The 19,968-nt window shown below is 39.0% G+C and overlaps 2 protein-coding genes across 6 annotated transcripts in view; one reads left to right on the top strand and one right to left on the bottom strand.

Moving 5' to 3' along the window:
- The window catches only part of abch1 (ATP-binding cassette, sub-family H, member 1), a 34,140-nt gene extending 31,913 nt beyond the window's left edge, over positions 1–2,227 (bottom strand). The window contains exon 1 of one of the 2 annotated variants that reach the window (XM_059359779.1): positions 1,942–2,227. The gene's annotated coding sequence lies outside the window, so the exon portion shown is untranslated. The remainder of the gene's footprint in view (positions 1–1,941) is intronic. The other variant, XM_059359780.1, reaches the window with a different exon arrangement.
- Positions 2,228–3,758: 1,531 nt separating this feature from the next.
- Positions 3,759–16,931, top strand: LOC131993768 (galectin-related protein-like). Of its 4 annotated transcripts, none has more exons than XM_059359789.1 (5): positions 3,759–3,875; positions 6,363–6,446; positions 6,529–6,617; positions 7,249–7,438; positions 10,582–16,931. In XM_059359789.1, the coding sequence occupies exons 2-5, from the start codon at positions 6,432–6,434 to the stop codon at positions 10,723–10,725; spliced, it is 438 nt and encodes a 145-aa protein (XP_059215772.1). In that variant the 5' UTR covers positions 3,759–3,875; positions 6,363–6,431; the 3' UTR covers positions 10,726–16,931. The 4 variants fall into 4 exon arrangements, with proteins under 4 accessions (XP_059215772.1, XP_059215770.1, XP_059215769.1 ...); XM_059359787.1 differs by lacking the exon at positions 3,759–3,875 and adding an exon at positions 5,612–5,822; XM_059359786.1 differs by lacking the exon at positions 3,759–3,875 and adding an exon at positions 5,612–5,825 and having other exon boundaries at positions 6,357–6,446.
- The last annotated feature ends 3,037 nt before the right edge of the window (positions 16,932–19,968 follow it).

Raw genomic sequence — 19,968 nt, 5'->3', positions numbered from 1 at the left:
ACAGGAAATTTGCAGGGTTTCATCCAGCTCTTTTATTTGTTAGCCCATAGAAACAAGCTACCATACACATCAACTGTGAAAATCCACACCAGAATTTTTTTTGCCTTATTTCATAACTACACCAACAATCACTTCAAAAACAGTGAGGAAATGCTGCAAATTCTGGTTAAAATATTTCTAAGAAAATCAATTCAAAACAGCAACCCAGTTATTATACAATTATTAAAAAAGACGAAATCACTGGAACCCTGTAGGTCTTCATCAGCTCTCATCATCATCATCTCAGCTGTAGCCTCACAACTCCCAATAAGAGGCAATCATATGACCTGGATAATAACATGGCAGATTGGCTTTTTTATGCCTGGAATGTAAGCAACCAATTTCCTCTTTTTCCAAACAACTTCCTCCTGGCCAAGTTTCCTGTGCAGAATTGTGTAGCTCTATTAGTCAAAGTTGTGGCGGTTTAAAGGCTTTACTGCAGTGTAGCTGAAAGACAAAATGCAAACCATTCTCTTGTTAAGCAAGTCACAAGATTAGAAACTAGTTTGCCCAGTAAACTAAAAGTAAACAACAAAACTCACTTTCCTGCACAATGACACACTGAAGCAGCTGTCCCTGACTCTGATATTCCTAGTGGTTTGTTTGCATCATGTCGAGCTTCAGCAGACGAAGTATTTGGGTCGTAAAACAATCCTTTGCTCAGTAATCTCTAATAACAGCCTTCTTTCACAGTCTCCTACTAACTCCCTCCTTTAATCCAGCATCTCTCATTTTCCAGCAGGAGATTAGGAAGCTTGCATTGCATAATCTGACACACTTGGTTGCCTCACCTTTGGCACTATAGCCTACATCTGAAAAATATACACAAAGACATATCTCGTGCTTGTTCCGTCTGCTGGAGGCTGTGATAATTTTATAGACAACAAGATGATTTCAAACCCAGTTAAGATATGTCATCAGAGATAAAGCTTGAAGAAAAGATAAAGTAATCTGCAGGAAGACACTGCAGTTAAATTTGATGGAGGATAAAGCAGCAACCTAAACCAAACACTTACCAGAGAGGATGGAAGAGAATAAAGAAGAGGAGACAGGAGAGGATGAAGAGCAGCAGATGAGTGAGTTCACAGTATAGATACTAAAGAGCAAATGACACAAACATCTCTGGCCAGGAAAACGCAATGTGGAAGAACAGGTTCAGTCTCCTTCTGGTGGGTGGAGATCTGGCTTTTCCTTCATATAATACATACCTTACATACACACACACACACACACACACACACACACACACCATTCTCTGCCGCATGTAACAGGTGGCTTTACTCAGGAAATTTTTTATTTTTTTTTCCCCCAAAAAAATTTCATTTTTGCAACCAATTTGCAAAAAAATATTAGATATTTGATGGTTACAGCTATTACATCATTTTCTATTACATAATATTTTGGGAATTTATTGGCTGTCATCCTTATTTAACAAAGCTGAGATCATCACTCTGGGCTCATGTTCACTTGTTTATTTATCTAAAAATGTTAATTTTTGCAACCAGTTTGCACAAAGACATCAGACATTTGATGGGTACATCTCCACAAGTTGTCAGATTCACTTGATTTTCCCTGTTTCCTATAACAAAGTTAATATATTGAGGATTTATTGGCTGTCGTTCTGAATAAAAGCATTAGGGCTCAAATCACTTGTGATTTGGGAATTTTAAATGCTTGCTAATCTAATCCAAATCCAGAATTGTTAGAAAATCAATAACATAAAGAATCTTTATAGCTGCAGTCTCACTCTTTTAACCATCCTACAGATGGACAGGCCTATAATGACAAAACTTCACATTGTGCCGCTGCAGGATCTCCTTTTCTTCTGATAATGGTCTCAATCAGCAAAACAATGCCTCTTTTTTCATCCATGCTGCCCTGCTGATCAGGAAACATTCCTACCTTGCCTGCCAAGTTGTTGCCAACTTGCGTCACCGCCAAATGGAAGAAAACGTAGTTGAAAGGAGCGCTCAAATCTCTCCGGATCCGGCAGCAAATCGAAGGGAGTGAGCCACACACTGTTAAAGAATAGCCACTGTCCGGATATTTATAAGCTGTGCCTCGGTAACCTACATCCACCGAGAGACCAGCTGCTGCACTTTGACTTCTCTCTTTCACATCAGCGCGTCATGTGCGCGCTGCAGCAGCAGCAGCAGCAGCAGGAGTAGTGCAGTTAACAGCACTCCCTCTCTCTCCTATTTCCCTCCCTGTTAAACGATAAACCTCACGCTCACTCCGTCTGATTAAATCGCCGAATCTCGTGCCAAACCAGATAACAGAGATCGTTTCTGTGGCTGCGGCGGCATGCATCCTGCAGAGTTTGTCTCCATCTTGCTGCAGCAGCGGCAGCAGCGTGTCAGGCCTGCTGTAAAGGGGCGGTCTCAACCCTGAGCAGCTTTTCGCAAAGAGAGCATCCTAAATGATCCAAAAGCAACTTACCCGCTCCTCCATCTCGGTGCAGTCTGCAGGAGCGGCCGTCGCAGCATCCCGACCAGCAGCCTCCGCGGCCATGGCAGCAGGGAGGAGGGACCGGACAGGCGGCTGGATATCTGCAGAGAGAGAGGGAGGGAGGGAGGGAGAGTGGGGAGAGAAAGAGAGAGAGAGAGAGAGAGAGAGAGAGGGATGGATGGATGGATGGATGGATGGATGCGCTGTGGGATTTCTTATTCTCACAACACAACACTGACTGTTAAGAGCAACAACTGAATTAGAAAATGCTGCATTTTGGAGAATTTATTGCAAATTCTGGGCAACAGAGTGCATGTGTGTTGCAGTCCACATGAACTAACCTGTGGCTGTATGGGCGGATGATGCTCCACTGCAAAAATTATCAATTTTAACAAGCAATTTATCATGCAGGGATTAGATTTTAGTAGATTTATGCGCACATACAAAAAATAATCACTCTCAATAAGTGCAAATGGGAGATCCACCCTAAATATGCAAAGGTATAATAAGCACAATACATTGACAAAAAAAATGTGACATGATGGTGCAGTGTGGGTTTTGTCCTCCCACAGTCCAAAGACAGGCAGCCTAAGTTTAATTGGCTACTCTAAATTGCCCGTAGGAGTGAATGAGAGCATGAATGGTTGTCCGTCTCTTTGTGTCTGCCCTGTGATGGTGACGCTAGTTAGAATATCAGTTATGGATAATGAATTAATTATGACTCATACAAAAATAATCCCTCTCTATCATCACTTAGAAGTGTGTCGGTGTCTGTATCTGCAGAGAGCTGCCTTCTGCCTGAATTTTCTCTTTTCTTATAATTTTGCTTTATGGAGGATACACTTTTGGTACGAATTGACAAAAGGCAGACACAGTGACGGAAAACACAAATACAGCAATGCAAAACGCCAAAAGGACATAGCTCGTCCTGAAAAACAAGAGTGTATCTGCAGTTTGCTTTCACTTTTGCTGAGCTGGGGAGGAGTGGCCAAGTTTGATTGTTGTTTACAAGAAGTAAGAGGTATGTCCTGCACATAATACCTTTATTGTTTTGTGAAGTCGTGTGTCTTTGTTTCATTTTGACCTAACATTCCATTTGATTTTTGGAAAGAAAATCAAGGAAATGAAATCTGGAAATAAAGGAAACTATCTTAATTTACTATTATGTACACATTCTATAAGATAACACCAAATAACTTGATGTGACTGATATTTTTTTGCAGTGTAACCAACCTGTCTGGAAGAGTGAGTGATAGTCTGCAGTCATCTCATTGCGCCTTCACCTTCAGTATTATGTGTCTGTTGCCAGGAGTCTTTCTGGGTTGCATTTCTGCTTCACTTCCTCCAGGTATGAAGAAGATGCACCAGGCTGGTTCATCATCAAATAGGTAAAGTGTTCCCACCCTTCTGTCCTGGACATGTATGACATTCCTTCTTTCATCAAAACTCTGCAGAATAGGATGTATGAACAAATTGTACAGGAATTATTGTCAAAATATGGTTTGAGATTGTGGTACAGTTGTAAACAAGAGAATCATCACTGCATAAGGAAAGACACTACAGGTGAATTATATAAATTCCCCTCAATATTTAGTGTACAGGAAATATTGTATATTCATTAAAAAACAAACAAAAACAGTGGTATTATTTAAACAAACTAGAATTTGAAGGTTTAAACTTCTGAAAATTAATGAATATTTTGAATTCATGATCAAGACTGATGTTGGTTAAAAATGTAACTCAGTAAAAGTGAAAAATTAGATTAATATCTAGAGTTTTTATATACATTTTTGGGATGGGACACTTGTTCTCAGAGGTAAAAGGTGGGATTTTTTTTATTTTATTTGATACTGCATAAATATTCCATGCAGTACATAAAAATGCCCTGAGCACTTAGTACACATAAAATGCTGTTGTTTTTTCATAAAAACAAGTTGGAATTATTTTACATTTATTTATACATTTTATTTTGGTTAAAATGTGACTCAGTGAAAGTGGAAATAATATCAATGTTTTTTCCTATTCTTTATTTTTTGATAAAGACAAAGACTAGGTTCATCATCACTAACATATTCAACACAGTAAATAAAATATCCCTGAACATTAAGCACAGAGAAAAAAATCCCATCTTTTTTAAAAATTCTCATTAAAAAAAACAAGTTTTTTTAATGATTATCTTTTTGCAGTTTTAGGATGGGACATTTTTGATAAAGATAAAGACTGGATTTAAATGAAAGACAAATCTGACACTGCACAAATAAAATACTAAGAATAATAAGTCTATGATAGTCTTATTATTATTTATACATTAAGCAGGAAATAATTAAACTTTTGTGTTATTCTTTTTTTCATAACAAGAGTGGCAGTATCTAAACAAATAGCCTTTTCAATCGTTAAAATTCTGAAAATTAAATAAGAATTGATAGTTCTGATCAGGGCTATAGTTAGTTAAAATATTTAACTCAGCGGTAGGATGCACAACTGGTATAAACTGCTTTTAACTGAGTGATGCATTCATCATCTTTGAATAAGGAGTAGGAAATGTTGCTTCAGCTTGTAATGCATCAAATGTCCACAGAGAGGCAGAACGAACCAGTTAAACTAAAGACAGAATCACAGAATCAAAGACACTAATATCAGCACGCACACAGGCTGAATGGACAGATAGAAGGAGAAAAGGAGAAAAAGGAGGGAGTTGTTTGTGCAAAAAGTCAATGAAAGAGAAAAAAATGAGAGTTCATTCAATGAGAAGCAATTAATGTTCCAGCCTCACAACTGAGCAGAAACGGGTCTATTTATAGCTTTGTGTGGCCTCAGAGTTCAATCATTAAAAAGTATTGAGCGTGCACACTTTGGCCAATTAGGCCAGAGCTCCAGTGTGTCACATTCAACCTGAATACATTAGTGTGGCTCATGTAAGCAGTTATTCATGCAGCCAGTTATTGTTGTAACAATCCTGAAATAAAACCCTAAAAGAGCCCAAAGAGAGCGTTGCCTAATTGGGTGAAGGGTTGAGGAAAATCTGTCTGATTAGCCTTCTCCAACAGACGGGGATTAAAGCTTTCAGTCCTTAATTATTATAAAGCATACGTCAGCAGATATCCACCCATTTTCAGAGGGACAGTGCAGTGGAGGGATGTCCTGCTAGGCGGCTGTGCTCTCTGTGAGGCCGGCTCAGACGTGCAGGGGACCCAGGAACAGGAATATCCTCCTGAGTCAGTGCCACGACGCTGACACACCACACTCCCCCGGCAGGGCTGCCTCTGCTCCGTTAATAAGCATCCTATGCTATTCTGCTCAAGATGGCGGTGCAGGCAGCGGAAAAGGACGGAATAGTGAGTATTTTGGGAGCTTTATAGGGCGCCTGGGTGGATGTTACGTGTGTTGGTGCTTGTCTCCAGCGCATAACGGGGCTGTGGGTTTGATCCAAACGCGCTGTAATGTAGATTATCCGGCGCTTATTGTAAACGAGGAGCGCCGTGCGCAGAGCATTCACGGCGCACTCCTCTTTCATCTGAAGCCGCGGAAGAAATAGGAGATCCAATATGTTGGAGGTGAAATGTATCCGCTGTGCGTGTTCACCGAGCCCGCTCGACCGGTGCACTCAATGTGCGCAAAAAATGTGGTTAATTTGCTGTTCTGTGTATGAGGCTAATTTATAATCTCACCTGGCGCACGACAGGAAATCCCGATAACATGACAGGTTTGCATTGTTGGGGACAGCCGCATGCAAGGCCACACTGTGTGTATTTATCAATAAACAGGCCTGCAGCCTCGTGTTGGGTGTTAAACCCGAGCCAGGCCGGGTTATATCCTACCTGACAGGGCGATAAATGACAGTTTGCATCCTGTGTCTTTTGTCACTGGTGTTGAAGAACGTGGAGGATGACCACCTGAACGACTCGCTGGGGAACCCCGGCCTCATCTCACCTGACAAGGAGGATATGTCCCGTCTGCTGGTATGAAAAAATGCATTTAAGAAAGTCTCCTGTCTTTGATGCTCGCTCCGGGCTATTAATAAATTCAATTTGCTTTGCACAGACGGTGCCATTCAGCGGGCGCATCCGGGGCGGCATGCGGCCAGGGAAGAAGATAATAGTGATGGGCATTGTGGAACTGGAGCCAGACAGGTAAGCTAACACTTTGCATGCACACCTTATCTGCAGCCTTGCTTCAGGCTGTCTCACCATGTTTAAAACGCATCATTTTGAGATTTAAGAGATATATCTTTGTATTCTAAAGGCCAGTCAGACTTGCACAGCCACTACGGGACACATGAGTAATGCGTGGGCAGCCAGAGAGAATGGTGGCTTTTTAAGTATGCAGAGACAGGGCGTTCCCCCAACCAGCAGTGAGGAAAAAAGGGGGGAAATGGGGGGGAAAAGAAGAGCCAGTGAAGCAGGCTTGTTTGGGTGTGTCCTCACCCTACATGGAAACTTGTGTTAAACTTGGAAGAAACCTCTCCATGACCTCATCTTGTTCAGAGGCTCTGGCTGTTGCTGGCACAGTGTTTTCATGCCAAAGTTCATGTGAACACAATTTTCCTTTGTTGCATCTGAGGAAGTTTGTTACTATAATGATGCGTGTGTAAACAGCACGGTTGCAGGCAGAGGGGGGTTTAACCAAAACTAGCAGACGGATTATGCATAATTAACACACAATAGGTTTGCTCTTACACAGCAGCAGCAGAATTATGACTTATCCCAGATTAGTTATTGGACTCATATGTTGCCTGTCTGACTCCTTCTGTTGCCCCCTCAGCTTTGACGTGAGCCTGACCTGCGGCCGAGACTCGGAGAAGAAGGAGGAGACTCCGCATGACGTGGCCCTGAAACTCACCGCCCGCTTCACTGACCGCCAGTTCCTGCGCAGCGCCTGCATCTCCGGGAAGTGGACAGGGGAGGAGGCGTCCACCGCCTACTTTCCCTTCATCCCAGACCAGCCTTTTAGGGTAAAGACCCCTTTTTGTGTTCACGAAAGATTCACAGGCCAGATGGTTTTGGTGTTTCCTATTGGCATGTAGGTTCAAGCTGCTGGTTCTTGATGAACACAGGCTTTAGCTTCCTTCTCCTTTGGTATTGCGAGATATTTTTATAAATTTCATGTTTTCAGTTAACATAATCTTTTCTTTCACACCCCCGATCTTATTCTCTTGGACCATTATTTCTGTAATTTCCTTTGAGATTTGGCTCTACAGACGGCTTTCCAAAAAGTTCATAAAGACAAGCAACAAAAGTGGTCAGATGATCATACAAGTTGTTAATAAACAATACATTCAAAAACCTAAAGAAGGTGCTAGACCAAAAGAAGACAGCAATGAAACTATTGCTCTATTTTAGACACAAACATACAATATAACTTTCTGAAGAAGAGCATTTAGCTGAAAACCTCACTACTTGTGGATGTGCTACTAAGTTGTCAGTACACCTCCAGTGAAACCACATGATCCAAACCAGATTCACATCACACAAACAAACAACTCTAATTGGAGATTTAGCCTGAAAAACAGGGACGTGCACAAAGCTGGGCTAAAGTTGCCAGGGTAGCAGCTCGTTTGCCCTCTTTGGCTGAGCTGCTGCTCTGGAGACAAAAGAGTTTTATTTGTGTTGTTGCAGCTGTATAGGTAAAAGTAACTCATAACTGCAACCAAATTAAACCATCATTTCATCCAAATTTGTATTAATTCTTTTGAGAAGCATGCTTGATGCATGTTTTTAGGGTCTCCAGCAGTGTAAGCAAGGCAGTCAACATGACCTGCTAAAGGACAACATGAAGTGCAAAAGAGAAGACAGAAAAATGGTACAGAGTCAATGCAGGAATTGAGAATGCAAACAGAGCAGATGAGGCCGTGATGAGCATGCAGGCGTCTTGAAAATCTTTCCTTTAAGTCATTCACAGTGTTGCACGTGTGTGTGCCTTAGAAAAACGAACAGAAGTGGTTGTGTGAAGAATAAGAAAAAGGCCAAACTTGAGGGCTGTTGATTGATGTGTCTGTAGTGTTTTTATCTTTAACTTTAATGCCCCTAATGAATAGAAAAAACTGTTCTTTTTTTTAAAAAGAGAAGTTGAAAGTCGGCTTGATTTCACATCTTGAGACACCTGCTGCTGCCAATCTCTCTGTGAAGTAGATTCTCTTATTGTTGGTCTTCTGATGTTGTGACATAATACAGTAAGCGGTATGATTTGCCTAAGAAGCTGAGTAGAAATAATTAGTGCTGAAACATTTAGTCCACTGGATGATTGACAGTAAAATAAGCGTTTTGTACTGGCTCCAAGTTGTTTTATACAGCATTTTTGTGACCTATTTCTCATTTTATTTTCCCATGCAGTTTGTTGTCTGGTTGGTTATTTGTTGCTTCCTTGTTGTCAACAAGTATTTTTGGATGGATTTTTCCTGTTGTCAACATTACAACTCACTGTAGAGAGATAATGACACGTTAAACCAGAAATGTGCTTGCAGCAAAGAATAAGGGACAAACAGGAAATGCTTTCCACGCTACATCATATTTATCTACTGTAAACACTGGCTGTATCTCATGTGCTCTGCTTGCTGCATTAAGGGCAGCATCAGTTGTTTGTGTAGGATGGTGGGGGGTTGCAGCAGCAGCAGCACATATGCATGATGAGTAATTCTCATACGACCTGAGGACTTGTCCGCTCTAATAATTTTGAATTTGCACATGAATTACACATATGGTGTTCACCTAAAAATACGATGTGATATAATATGATGATGTGTTTCAGTCCAAAGTGAACCAATCAGACTTTAAGAAGAGAATTGTACTCACAGTTATGATTATTTCTACAAAAAGAAAGAAGGTTCATCCCTATCTCTGGCTTATTTTTAGAGTGCGTCTGGTTATGTAATGTCAGCGCTTTGATAAAGTGTCATTGTTTGAGGTTGGAGCGTGACCAAGCAGGTCAGCACAGTTATGACTCTGACAAAAGCTGCAGGCTGGAGATTAAGACTGCTGTGCAGATTGCTTCCAAATTCACAGGCATGTGGACAGACACATGATGTGCCGTGTGGTTTCAGAGCAGGGCGGCTGGTCTGTGTTACTCAGTTCATCGGGACAATCTGCCTCAGGAGGTGCGATCACACCTCTGAGTTTGTTTTCTTTGAGAGATGTTTGTTCTGTTGCATTTTTGCTTGTGCTCTATTTAGCTTCAATGTGCAGCTGCAAGCGAGCCAGTGACTGTAAACAAATACGACATGGACTCACTTTTTGCTCATTTTACTGACTGTTTTGCTGGTTTAATACATGTAATAAAAAAATAAATTAAAAAAGGAGCATCAGTCCAGATTGTGACCTCAGACTTGTTAATTGTTTAGACTATAATAACAATATTCCCAGATGGCTGTTAAACACCCTTCTTCCATAAAACTTGGTGCTCAGTAATTGTTTTCTGTAGTAAGTTAAACCTGTACTGTTTTTTATTTTGACAATGAAAAAGATGACGTTATCTGCAATGTGAAAGGTGTTTTTCAACCCTGCTGTTTCCTCACAGCTCTATGGAGAGACAGAGCTTTTTGGCTGCATCAGAGAGCTGTTTTTAAGTGAAAAAGCTCTAGATTAGTTGAAGCCACTTTGATTATTTCAGGTGATCTTCGTGGATGTTGGTTTTTTTTCATCAAAATGTATTCAAACTGTATTTTTTTTTTCTATCCAAATGATAGAAACTACAGTAGCAATTACAGGGATGGAAAACAACTGAATATTAGTGCTTTTGTTACTGTACTAAATTAGCTTTTTATGCATTTTTAAAAAGTGGCAAATCACCTTTTAGTACTTTGTTACATTTGGAAAGAGCCAGACAGGGGGATTCCAGTTTCTGTGTGAAGCTAAATGAACTGTCTCCTGGCTGTAGTTTCATAGCCCTCATCTAATTCTCTGTAAGAAAGCAATAAGCCTGAAGTGTAAAACTATTCCTTGCCGATATTCATCAGCCTTTACTGCCGTTTGATGCTGCAGTGCTAATGTCATTGCTTCTTTATGGACTGATTAGAAATTGTGAATGGCTTTGCTTAATCTCATCTGTTTCTCTTCTTCCTCCTGCCTTTCCCTCCATGTTTTTTCCCTTCCCTCCCTGCAGATTGAGATCCACTGCGAGCACCAGAGGTTCCGGATATTCGTGGACGGACACCAGCTCTTTGACTTTTATCACAAAGTAAAATCTTTGACCTCTATCGACACAGTACGGATACAAGGAGATCTACAGATCACCAAGCTCGGTTAACGTCCCGCTCCGCCTTCTCTGCAAGTCGTGTGTGAAGCAAGGACTTGACCACAGATGACCACACACTCACTCACACACACACACACACACACACACACACACACACACACACACACACGTGCGCCTGTTACGTCATCAACCATAACCCATCGCTGCAGCAGCAACAACTGGAAAAAGGCTCCGGCTGTGACAAGTTAGAGTTCTTCTGCTCACATTTACACTCACTTCTTTCCATTCCTTTGTATTGAACCAGGATCTGATGTGATGTTCTTTCAGGGTGAATGTGTTCGCTTCATTTTCAGGATTTTCTCCTTGTAGTCCCAGTTTTGTCAGATCAGGGATTTCAAAGCTTATTAATAGCACATTCATTTTTTATGCTGAATCCTTCAGGGGTGCTGAGGTAGAGGCAGGTGTGGAGTGCTTTCAAGGAGGGAAAGATGACTCTCTGTGCATTCAATTAACCACACTATTTAGTTTGCCAGAAAAGGGTTTAGTATGTCCAAATACAAAGACTGTCAAATGCAGTATGCCCAAAAATACCAGGATGTCCTACTGCATCCGGTCGCATTTTGCAGTTTGCAAGCCTTAGTGCTTTTCTCACTTTTCTGACCGACAATCCTCTGCGCAGCATAGATGAGAAAAAGAGGGTCAAGGTTCAAAGAGCAAGTCCAAATTGTTGCAGACTGCATGCAACAATATGTACTTTACGAGGTCAGCCGCAGAACATCCGGAAAGTGAAAAGTATGAAATTTGGGATGAGGCATCAGTAGGTGTAGAAACCAGTTTCTCTGGGAAAAATATCTGACTTTGAGACTGAATATGACATTATGTTATAAATCTGAAATTCCTTGGCATATAACAACCTTCCAAAATGCATGTTAAATAAGCTAAAAATAGACACTGGTATTAGATTTTTATCTTGCATAACGGTGACAAATATGCTGCAAAATTATGCAGCATTGGACCTGAGCAGTGTTAAGATACTCAATCTGAGCCTTGACTAATTCCCACAAGGACTGGAACATGATTCAGATAAAACTGGTTTAAAGCAGAATGTTTGCAGGTTGTTTGCAGCTTCTGGATTTGATTTCACCTCCGTTGAAGTTATCCTCTAAAACTCAATCTTCTGATCAAAATAGAGCGCAGTATTACACACTGTTTTTTCTCTGTGCCGGTGTGTCTCCCAACTCCGTAGGCACTCCCCTCACCCTCCCCTGGGTTTACCCAGTTGTCATGGTAACATGCTTCAGTCTCCCCGACCTAAATCCCCCTAAATGAGGATTATATCATAACAAGATGTAGCAGGAAGCGTCCCGTACTGTACACTGCGCGTGTTGGTAGATTCAGCGATCAATGCAACCATTCTCAACTTGATATAAAGTGTGCTGTGTGCTGAACAGGAAGTGGAGCTGAGAGAGGTTATTTTGGTAGGTGAGGAGAGTGGAGGAATGGCTTTTAAATTAGTTTGAAAATTGGACTTTGCTCTTCGATGTCCAGCTCACAGAACACATTTATTTCATGCAAACCTCAGCTGAATTGTACACTAAACCAATATGCAACTAAATCTCTAGAGCCCGACCGATATTGAATTTTTGAGATGGATGCCAATATTGATTTCAGAGTCCGATATTGTAATTTTTACGAGCTGGAATGAAAATATACAGTTTTAATGTAAATTGTGCACCAATTTTTTACCACTCTGGATAGGCACCAAGGGGGCTACTCTCTCAAACATTGGCCTAAAAAAAAGTAATAATATTTGACATTGTTATACATACATTATAATAATAATAATCTGTATTTATAGAGCACTTTTCAAAACACAGGTTGCAAAGTAATATTAATTCCATTTATATAGCGCTTTTCTAGACACTCAAAGATGCTTAAAAGTGCTTTACAAAGGCAAATTAAAACAGATGTAAAACATTTTTAGTGTATAAATACCAAAGCAGTCTAATAAGAAAAATGAAAACATTCTGTGCAATTAAAAGGAAGTTTAAAGTTAAAGCTCAGGTAAAATCAGGAAAGTCTCTCTAATAAAAGTATATTTACAAACATTTCAAACATTTTTCATTGTCAGCCAATTCTATAAATGATAACTGAGAAATAAAGAATACATAGAAATAAGATTGTTCGCTAAATAAACATAACTTTTCAGTTTTATGGTCAATTATTGACCATTTTAAAAAAACAAGGATAAAGAAATGAAGAACACCATTTCTTAATCATTAAAGCAACATTTTCTGCAACATATATTGTGTAAAAAAAGTTTTTAAAATAGCACAGGGACAGCAAATACACTGATATTGAAAGGACAATATCAGCCAATAATATCTGTCAAACAATATATTTGTCGGGCTCTATAAACCTCATAAAAACAGCTCTTTTCAGAACATATTTAGAAGAAAGTGTGCCGTCATAGTACAGGATTTAAACTAAAACCTTGAGTCACATTTAACAGTCAGCTGGTTGTTTGGAAGCAGGGCGGATCCTGGTGGTATTTTGAATGTAAAGTATTCTTGTTTCTATAGTAGCATAGAAGATATAGTGATGCACAAAATTATTACGTACTGTCACAGTTTTTTGGTGGTATGGCTGGTGCTGTTATAGTCCACTCTCAGTCCTACAATCTATCTCACGTGTTTTTATAAATGTTTCCTAAATCATTCCACTTCGACGTTTTGTCCACACTGATGCAGATCAACGTTAAAGCGGTTAAAGACTATAGTCACTAAAACATTCCACTCTACACAGGATGTCTTTTCATTCACAGAAATAGCAGCCTGTAAAGGAAAACTCACAATATTACAAGTATGATAAGTTTACACCTCCTACAGTATCAACATTCACTATGATGTGAAGTTGAAGTCTTATTCTCTGAGTAGATTTCTAGGCATCACTTTCTAGTAATTCCATTTAAAACACTTTATTCCTCCAATTCAAGGCAAGTGAGCAATGCATCAACAAATAAAAAAATGTTTAAATAATAAATATGATGTTTGTGTTGCGAGGACATTAAAGCGGCAACTTCTGCAGCACTATATTACAGCTCGGTAATAATATACGTTTGATAATGAGGTAATAATTAAGTTGAACAAAGCTGCACAAAGGTACCATGAACATTTTTTCACTTCATTTCCAATCACTTCTTGCTGCTGGGAGTAAGCCATGACATCTGTGCAGAGCAGTTGCACTGACTTCACTGCAGGGCACTCGGTAATTGATGCTCACACTAATGAAGCTTCCTTTTTCTGAGCAAACTTTGAGGAGACCTCTTTGTTTAACATCTCGTTACTGCCTGTGCACAGCGGGCTGCAGCTGTGTGCGGCATTCATCAGAAAACTGAGAGGCTTTTTCAAACGTGCACTGATTTATTCGCTTCTTTCGCGTAGCAATAAGTTCGCTGCTCGAAGACTGGCTGCTCTGGAGCTTGTTTTCTCCTGAATGGTCAGACAGGGTCTTCCTCAGCTCCTCGCTTTTGGCTTGGTGAGCGCTGGTTTATTTTGGGACAGAAACAGGAAATGAGTACAGTATGAGCGGGCAGCGAGAAGTGCAGTTTGTCAGAACTTGAGCCAGTGCGATGCATCGTTACTCCAGTATTACAACAGAACAAATGTGTACAAATAATGTGTAATTGTGTTGACCGGGTGTGTTTTTTGGATACTGTTTTTGTGTTTTCTATTAACTGGTGGTGAGCATCCATTTGTAACGCTACAGTAATAATGTTAATATGCACCATGTAAAGAAAATAACTCAGCAGTATGTTTCATGGATGTGGACACCAGATGTGTTTTTGGCTCCTCAGTTAGAATTATGGGGGAGGGAGATGAACAACTCAAGGCTTCCTGAATTAAAGGGCTCTAAACAGGGAGAACTTTGTGTGTGTGTGTGTGTGTGTGTGTGTGTGTGAGTGTTTGTGTGTGTGAAGGGAGCTGAGCTGGGAGTGTGCACATTAGCAGGATGTTGTGTGTTTTCCAGCTGTGTATTAGGATTTCTGCACTGTTGGGTGCAGGTACATTATGAATAGGGATGGGAATTGATCAAATGCTATCCGATTCTTTATCCATTCCCTTATTGATTCCTGATTAATTTCCTGTAAGGAAAAAAAGTAGGTCTGCACGCTTTTATTTAGCTTCAATGCAACTTTTTTTAATCATTTCTGAACACAGGGTAGATGAAATTAGAGAATATTTGTACAGGGTTTAGAGCCCACCGATATGTATCAGTCTGATGATTCTTGCTGTAAATGCTGCTTGGGTAATTTAGAAATCTTGAAAGCAGCACAAAATGAGAGACAAAAAGCTGCCCTCAGCAATGTCAACTCTATAGTGTCATTCAACACCGGGGACAAGTCGCTAAAGTCACTGCAGCAAAATGCAGCTGATGTCAAATTTGCATTTTGGAACATAAACTACAAATGCGAATTTCTAACCCTAACTCCCAGCCCATTCAGCCTGTGCTTAAAGAGGGCTGTAACTGTAATGTTAGTTGTGTATTTAATGGCCAGTATATTATCATAATTTTTATTTACTCCCTAATATCTGTATCAGCATTGGCCTCAAAACTTCAGTATTGGTAAGGCTCGATTCATTTAGGTTTTCTTAGCCAAAGAAAAACATCTTCTAAGCTTGTCTGTGTTGAGTTGACGTTAAATATATTATAATACAGAACATTTATGCTCTGTAACAGACCTTCTGATTGGTTGGAAGCAGTGGCACTTGGGCACCAATAAAAAGAATATGATACCAATGAATCGGACTATTTAGAACCAGTTCTCGATTCCCATCCCTAATGATAAGCTGGTGTGGTACTTGAGCATACTTATGTGGTACTGTTGCACTTTAAAAAAAGGTGTTGGGGTTCACTTAAGGGACTCACAACTGCTGAGTATTCCATTAAAAAAAAACATTTTCGCTACATGAGCTCAGAAAACCTCAACATATATTGTGTTTGTTCCTGAAATATAATGTTAACGACAACAAGCCCCAGCTCCCGATCTCCTAATGATCCCATGTACTTTAAAGATCCTGGAAAATGTTCATTCTCGTGCTAAGATGATGATGATATTAATTGTTCATTAAACCTTTAAAAATGCAACTGAAAACTGAATGTCACTCTTCCTGATTGTAATCTGATGCTAAATGCCCAGGTGGAAATACTCATTTATAATTTATAAAATAGACCTCCCTTTATACTCTGTTAAAAAATGAAGGTGATTGATCTTAAACAGTTTATTTGACCCAGGACTGTATGTTGGCCTGCTTCTGGACTTTGGATGTATATATTTATAAAGCGACACCACAAGAGGAATAAGAAGCTGAGTTACAAGCATTTTGTTGTGCATGTAAGCTAGTACCTGGCATTTTGTATCCATGAGCGACTGAGCTATTATATTGCCAGTTTTCTTCCAGTCAAGCATGCTTTTTCTTTTGTTTTCCATCTGTTGTAGCTATCAGGTGTTTCAAGGGCAGATTTTCCTGTTGACCTGTTAACCTTTTATAGTCTAGAAGATTCCAGCACCAAATTAAAAATCATCACCTCAGACACTAAGTACTACTAGTAGTACTACAACTTCCCCCCAGGACATTTAACAACACAATGACTTTCTAAAAAGTGCTAAAAACCTACATGACATGTTGTGAGAGCGGCTACATCATTATGTCCATTTCTGCTGTGTCCTCTGAGTAGAAGTAGGCTTGCTAATGTGTTGTGTGGTTGTTCATTTTTATCATTTCTATTTATTACAGTGTAACCAGCAGGGTTGTGTGTGGTAACGTCATACCTACTGTATTGGTAACGTACTAATTCTCGCTGTTTTTATGAAGGCATCTTGAAAAGTTGAGTTTTTTATAACGATGAAAGTAGCTAAGGTCAGATATTGCATATTGTATCTCCCTGTGTGACACGAAGAAACGTGTGAAACGAGTTTTCGATCAAAGATTATTTCCTTTTTTAAGCAAAAAAAAAAACAAGGTTAAGCGTCATTTTGACTCGTGTGTTTTTACGAGATGTACCAAGTCTGAGGATCACCAGGGTGTTCGTGTTTGATCTTCTGGAAGTCTTTCATGTTATCCAGCATCAGTTTGGCTGTTTGATTCGCAGCTGAGCAGCTCTCTGTTCGCCACAAGAAAGCTGCTGCTCTTAAAAAAAAAAAGGAGCAGTTGTATTTATGACATGATGCAAAGTCCTGAAATAACCAGAGATGACCCTGATTTTGTGAGAATGTGCACTGGACCAGTGTTTAAATGAAGACAGTGCATTCTGCTATTGTGTTAGACCTCTTCAAATGTTTCTGTTTTTCTCCTCATGCTTTTGTAAAAACTGCTACTTTGCAAACCAATAAACTTCTCATCCTGGAAATGTTCTTGTCCTCCGTGTTTCTGTCTGAATATTAAGCCAGACATAAAAGAAAACAGGAAGCAACTTCCCTGTTAAACTAAAGTATTTATTTATTTTGTTATATATTTAGCTGTTATGTTTTATTAAGCACTTTATTTCTGAACATTTTCAACATGACAAACTGAACAAATAAATGAAAATATGTTTTTAAAAAATGCATAAAATAAAATCCTGCCAGTTCATGGAGAAAGTGCACTTGGTTTACAGAAGTGGGCAGCTGCTCCAATATTTATATATCAAGAATACGTATAGATTAATGATTCTCATGCTATGAAAAATTGAATCTTAAGTATAAGTTTACATAATTATGTCCACAGTCTGTTTTTTTCCCCAGTTAAAACAGGCATAATAGAAAACAAGACAAAGTCTCTCATCCGAAATTGAAATATCCTCATAACCTTAAAGAAAAAGTAATATTGTTTTTGTTTCCTAATGTACTTTAATGTCAGAAATGATGATAATGTCAAAATGAATGACTGACAGGAAATAGAGTCAGCGATGAAACTCAGTATATTTCTAATCCAGCTCTTGAGTAATTGTGAGACAGTAGATGTTGTTTCATGGTTAACAGATGGCCCTGAAGTGTCAGAGGAGATGTTTCCCCATCAGCAGGAGCGGAGTCCCAACACAGAGCCGCAGCAGAGCCAAGATCAATTATTCCAGAAGATCAAAGAAGAAGAAATGGAGCTCACAGCGACGCTGGAGGCCGCGCCCTCCCACTGTTTGAAACAACTTTATAGTGAGACAGAAGGAAGTGCCAACTGTCAGCCCCCTTCATCAGACTGCTCTGCTGCTGCATGTGTAAATAAAGAAGAGGAAGAGTGGAAGACGGCTCATAAGCCTCCGGTCTGGCTGCCTCAGTACCTCAGCCAGGAGTAGTATTTAGAACGGGTGGGGAAACATTTTTCAGACCAAAGAAAGTTCACTTGTCGTGCATCTGCTCCAGAGAGAAACCTTACAAATGTCAATTTGTGGCATATCTTTCTTCCTGTTGCATTTCTGTTGCATCATTTATTCATTTTTACATGGTTTTATATATATATATATAAGTAACTTAATTAAGGGTTCTAATAGTTTACAGTCAGACAACCTAATTATATGCTACACAGATCACCAAATAATTGGTTATAACCATGTCTGGTTGACAAACTTTTCTTATTGTTTAATTGTTCCAGAGACTGCATGAATTTTATTTAGATTTTACCCTACTATATTCTGAAGGTGTTTACAGAAGACTCGGTCTATGTATCATTCATACCCTGATTTTTATTTAACATGTTTTTCCCTAAATGTACGAAATGATAAAAGGAGATATCCCAATCTCAAATACCAACAAAATAAAATAATAACTTTGAAATATGCTCTATCCAATGTTCAGATTTATATCCTGGAAATATATGCAAATACTCATTTGCATATCATTTTTTACAATTATATTAAAAAATAATTATATTTCATACAATTTCAGAAAACCTGTAATGCGAAAAAAAAAAAAATATTGTCTTAATGTTCAACAAACTAGGGAAGTTTTTCATGGTGATATCTATAAGGTGTAAAACATCACTACAGTTACATAAAACTAAGATTGTAACTAAGATTTTAGTTTCTTTCGTATCATTTAGTGCCTTACTTGGATAATATCCTTTATTTAACCAGGTAAAAGTCTCGTTGAGACTAAAAAAATCTCTTTTCCAAGAGAGACCTGGCCAAGAAAGCAGCATAAAAAGAAACAAGTTACAACATTTAAATACAGTTATCATAAACAATTAAATACAATTAAATACAAACACAGCCATCACAACAATACTGAAGGAGCCTCAGAAGAGACTTATAAGGAGCAGTCACACTGACCAAGGAAAACTATTTCTTTATCCTTTTAAAATTCACCGATTGTAATCAATTCAGACAATTTCAATTCCTTTTGCAAATTGTTCCATGATAAAGGGGCGTAACTAAAAGCTTTCTGACCTAATTCAGTTCTCACTCTTGGCACCAGCATCTGTACAATGATATGCGAGCGTAGACCATGTTTAGTTTTGTTTCGACACATGTATGTAGTCTACTAAAGTAAGAGGGAAGCAGCCCAACAATACATTTATAGATAAAAACTAACAAATGAGAGAGCCCGCGAACATACAAAGATGGCATTTCAGCCGTGCCATACAGAGTACATGATGTGTGTGATTTCCCAAACCAGTAATGAAACGCAGGGCACAATGATAAACACGGTCCAACTTCTGAAAAGCAGATCACCGTTATCCAGTAGAGGCAAAAAAGTTAAAATAGAAATTAAATATTTCTTTGACCGATAGGAGAAACAAGATTTATTTCTGAAAAGAATCATAATGTTAGTTTCAGTTTTGTCACAAGGCTATCAATATGGGGTTTAAATGATAGCTTCTGATCAATAGTGATCCCTAAATATTTACAAGCCGTGACCCTTTCAATTTCATCACTTTGTACTATCTTGGGCAAATTGGATTTAAAGTCCATAACATGTTCAAAACTTATTTTGAGTTGTTCAGCATGTAAAAAACAATGTTTGAGAGTTTTGTTTCTGTTTGATTTGAGCCTATAAACCTATTAAAAACTATTAAAACATTGTTTTATCGGGTTAAACAATTAATCAGACAGTGCAAATAATGAGAAATTTTATTCTTATTTTTTCTCATTGAAACAATTTTATTATAAAGGGAAATAAAGCGTACACGTTGCTTTTCTCGCAGTTTGTATTTATAAAATATATTTTTAAAAAACAGTCATCCACGCCAGCAGGTGCCGCTGGTGAAAATCAATCCAGTGCCTCCTGACGTTCAACCGGAAGTCAGTTAGTACTACTATGAG

The sequence above is a fragment of the Centropristis striata genome, chromosome 20, assembly GCF_030273125.1.
Source record: "Centropristis striata isolate RG_2023a ecotype Rhode Island chromosome 20, C.striata_1.0, whole genome shotgun sequence".
Taxonomy (NCBI): domain Eukaryota; kingdom Metazoa; phylum Chordata; class Actinopteri; order Perciformes; family Serranidae; genus Centropristis; species Centropristis striata.
This window is presented reverse-complemented; position numbering and strand designations above follow the sequence as displayed.

What these genes read in the sequence shown, in the direction of transcription:
- LOC131993768 (XM_059359786.1), top strand. Translation starts at nt 5,790, where the DNA reads ATGGCGGTGCAGGCAGCGGAAAAGGACGGAATAGTG. An exon ending in GTGGAACTGGAGCCAGACAG is followed by an intron (nt 6,618 to 7,248) that starts GTAAGCTAACAC and finishes TTGCCCCCTCAG; the next exon opens with CTTTGACGTGAGCCTGACCT. An exon ending in TCCCAGACCAGCCTTTTAGG is followed by an intron (nt 7,439 to 10,581) that starts GTAAAGACCCCT and finishes CCCTCCCTGCAG; the next exon opens with ATTGAGATCCACTGCGAGCA.